This window comes from Anneissia japonica, unplaced genomic scaffold, assembly GCF_011630105.1.
Source record: "Anneissia japonica isolate Jap-2015-1 unplaced genomic scaffold, ASM1163010v1 scaffold287705_len1045735_cov187, whole genome shotgun sequence".
In the NCBI taxonomy this organism is placed as follows: Eukaryota; Metazoa; Echinodermata; class Crinoidea; order Comatulida; family Comatulidae; genus Anneissia; species Anneissia japonica.
This window is the reverse complement of record NW_022709509.1, coordinates 921,659-924,605: the sequence shown is the minus strand read 5'-3', so window position 1 is coordinate 924,605 and position 2,947 is coordinate 921,659. Positions and strand designations below refer to the sequence as shown.

The window sequence follows — 2,947 nt, the reverse complement described above, 5'->3', positions numbered from 1 at the left end:
TGTTTACAGGATTTTAACTCGGGACTCTAGGATTCGAAAGCGAGTAACCTAACCGTCAACACCACTGATATTATGTTAGATTTATAAAATATCATACAGCATTACCAACTGCCAATTTTAAACAATATTTAAACATACGAGATAATAATAATAATACAGCATTGTTTTATTACCGAAATACATTTCTAATATAAACTTAATAAATTCTTACCTCCGATAAAATCTTTGATCTGTCCCTCTTTTTCGTACGACATTTTGCCGCGGCAATCTTGTTACGTCTGCGCCTGTCGGCGCGCTTGGCCTCTTCCTCTTCCGTCAGCTGTAAGATTAATAATATACATTAAATTAATGTAATTATTTAAATAAAAATTTTTTTTCAAGGATCGATGTCAATAAATTGTGTATAATTGTTATTAAATTATTGTGAAACTTACATTGTCATCTAATAATTTTATAAATACTAATATCAAACAATATTATTTATGTTCTTCATATATTTTTTATCAACATTATATTCAATGTTCATCATTTTCTTATTGTTGCTGTTTATTCATTATATTATTATTATTATTATTATTATTATTATTATTATTATTATAGTAGTAATATAAGTATCTTTTTTCATTATCATTATTAGTTAGGATTGTTACCACCTGAATTATTTAATCATATCTATTGTAATATTAATCATGACCTACCTTGTCTTCTTGAATTTTCCGTTCTTCAACAGTCAACACTTCCTGCCCCTTAGCCAATCGTTGAGATTGTATTTTCCACTTCAATTCCTCCTTTATTACTGATAACAAATCGAAATCAAATACTTGACCATCTTTGTCCAATGTTAAATTGTTCGGATCATACTCTGAATCCTGACCAGATACCGACGAGCAAGGAGTCATCTCACCGTCCGTTACTGACCCCGTAAAGTCTGAATTAGGACTAGCAATCTGGCCCATCTCGATGGTTGATTCACACTCATGTAACTGCAGTTGTTCGGCTGCGCCTGCAGATAAAGTTAGTACATTTGTGATGGAATCGAATGTAAACAGGCTAGCGTTGGGACTAGGATCCGTCACAACTGTAAATTGAATATCCTGAGCCTCTTCAGCAACGGGTGATGCAGCTGATGGTTTGATATGGATCCCCATTCTAGAAAGCAAGCAAAAACATTTTATTTTATATACATTCTTTCAACTTTATTGCAGACATATCAAACGTACATCATAAATATAAATAAAGGTTGGACTAGCAAAATCAACATATGAAATGCAATTCCGTAGACTACTGAGCTCCTGTGATAACAACTCAACAGCAACTTTGAGGCTGTGGGATTGTATCAATAATAATGAAGTAATTGGTATCTCATACAATAGTGGAAAAATTCCTTAATATTCAACCTTTTTTTTCTTATAAAATTCCCCATCCCTAGGACAGAATTACTCACCCTGCGAGATTACGTACAGTACTACTAATACTACTGTAACACCTTCTGGAAAATTTCTCCCAAATGGAAATTTTCACATTCCTGGGGACCAACCTAATGGAAAATTCCACACACATGGTGGTAGAAGGTTCATTACCCCTGGGAATATAGTTCCCTTACCCGGGGATTGCCACATGTTAGAAATTCACCACTCTCTATCAGCGATCCCAACCCCCAGTTGGGATAATTCGTCACTTTTTATACCCTAAATGATACGCCCAGGCGTAGGTAATTAGGTCTAGGCATATTTATTATATAAGATGCAATAATTTATACCCCTGAAATTGAAGGATTGCTCAGTAAGTCTAACAGTAAAACTAACGGCATCATGTAGGCTATAGGCCTACTAACAGTATATAACGGGTTAAGTAAATAGAGCCACTAATGCGATACTGATAATTAGATTATTATTGTTGCATGAAGATAATAATATTTACATACCTTGCACAAATTGTATTTCTTGATTGTTGGTCCCAAGTTCCAAACGATCTGCAAACGTTTGTTAGTGCATGATATTACCGATAGTAGCTGCCTTGTACATCAAGTCTGAACTTGCCGGGGTAATGTCCAGAATTGCAAATGTATCTACCAGTATCTACTCACAATTAATCTGCCTATTTTAGACCAAAAATAGAAGTTCACGCGTTTCCGACAAACAATCAAATGTAGAAATATAATACGGTCCAACTGTACGATCAACAACCCAATCACAGTGTTTATTTTCTGCCATGAAATCCGACCTTTTATACATCAGCGGCGCTTATGTTTATTTTTAGAGCAATACGTCATTATGCGCATGCGTACTGATTGATTGAGTGATGACTTGAATTTCGCCACGTGTTTTAACCAATCAGAGGAAAGACTACTACACGCTTGATTGCTTTACAATAGTGACGTAGTATTGCACAACACAACAGTAAGAAATTTAGGCGCATGCGCTTTACAGCCTTTTCTCACTGCGTACGCTGTGTTATTGTTTGTGTTTCGTGCTTGTCAGCAATTTTCTGAATGTTTCAAAGAATGAATTTGTATTATTGAATACATAATCAAGGAGGTATAAAAATATATATAATGGTTTAATATCACTATTATTAATAATAATAATATCTTCATGGTGTGATCAGCATTGTCATTTTGTAGCCATAAAAAAACGACTACTGAAATTTAGTCTCCAATATTATTCCCCCACGCACATGCAGTATAATACAACACTCACGCTAATTTTTCTTTTACCGGACACATCGCAGTTCCCCAATCTGAATCACGATTTAATTAAATCCACTCTTTTATTTAACATTGAGACACACGTGAGTTGTTTATTATTCTCTTTATTTAAATACGTGCTGGGGATTTTTGGTAGAATTATAGGCCAAAATTGTGTTTATAAATAACAAAATAGTAATTGCGTAATAAGTTGTACCATGGAGGTAAAATAAATACCTCTATGATTGTATTTATGCAGGA

The 2,947-nt window shown here is 34.1% G+C and overlaps 1 protein-coding gene across 1 annotated transcript in view; it reads right to left on the bottom strand.

Annotated features, from left to right (window-relative positions):
• LOC117106720 (cyclic AMP-dependent transcription factor ATF-3-like) overlaps positions 1 to 2,207 on the bottom strand; it is a 4,334-nt gene extending 2,127 nt beyond the window's left edge. The window contains exons 1-3 of the mRNA XM_033248132.1: positions 1,925 to 2,207; positions 699 to 1,149; positions 212 to 319 (exon numbers count right to left, since the gene is read on the bottom strand). Of these exons, the coding sequence (XP_033104023.1) occupies positions 212 to 319; positions 699 to 1,148 (558 nt within the window). The 5' untranslated portion in view covers position 1,149; positions 1,925 to 2,207. The remainder of the gene's footprint in view (positions 1 to 211; positions 320 to 698; positions 1,150 to 1,924) is intronic.
• Between the last annotated feature and the right edge of the window lie 740 nt (positions 2,208 to 2,947).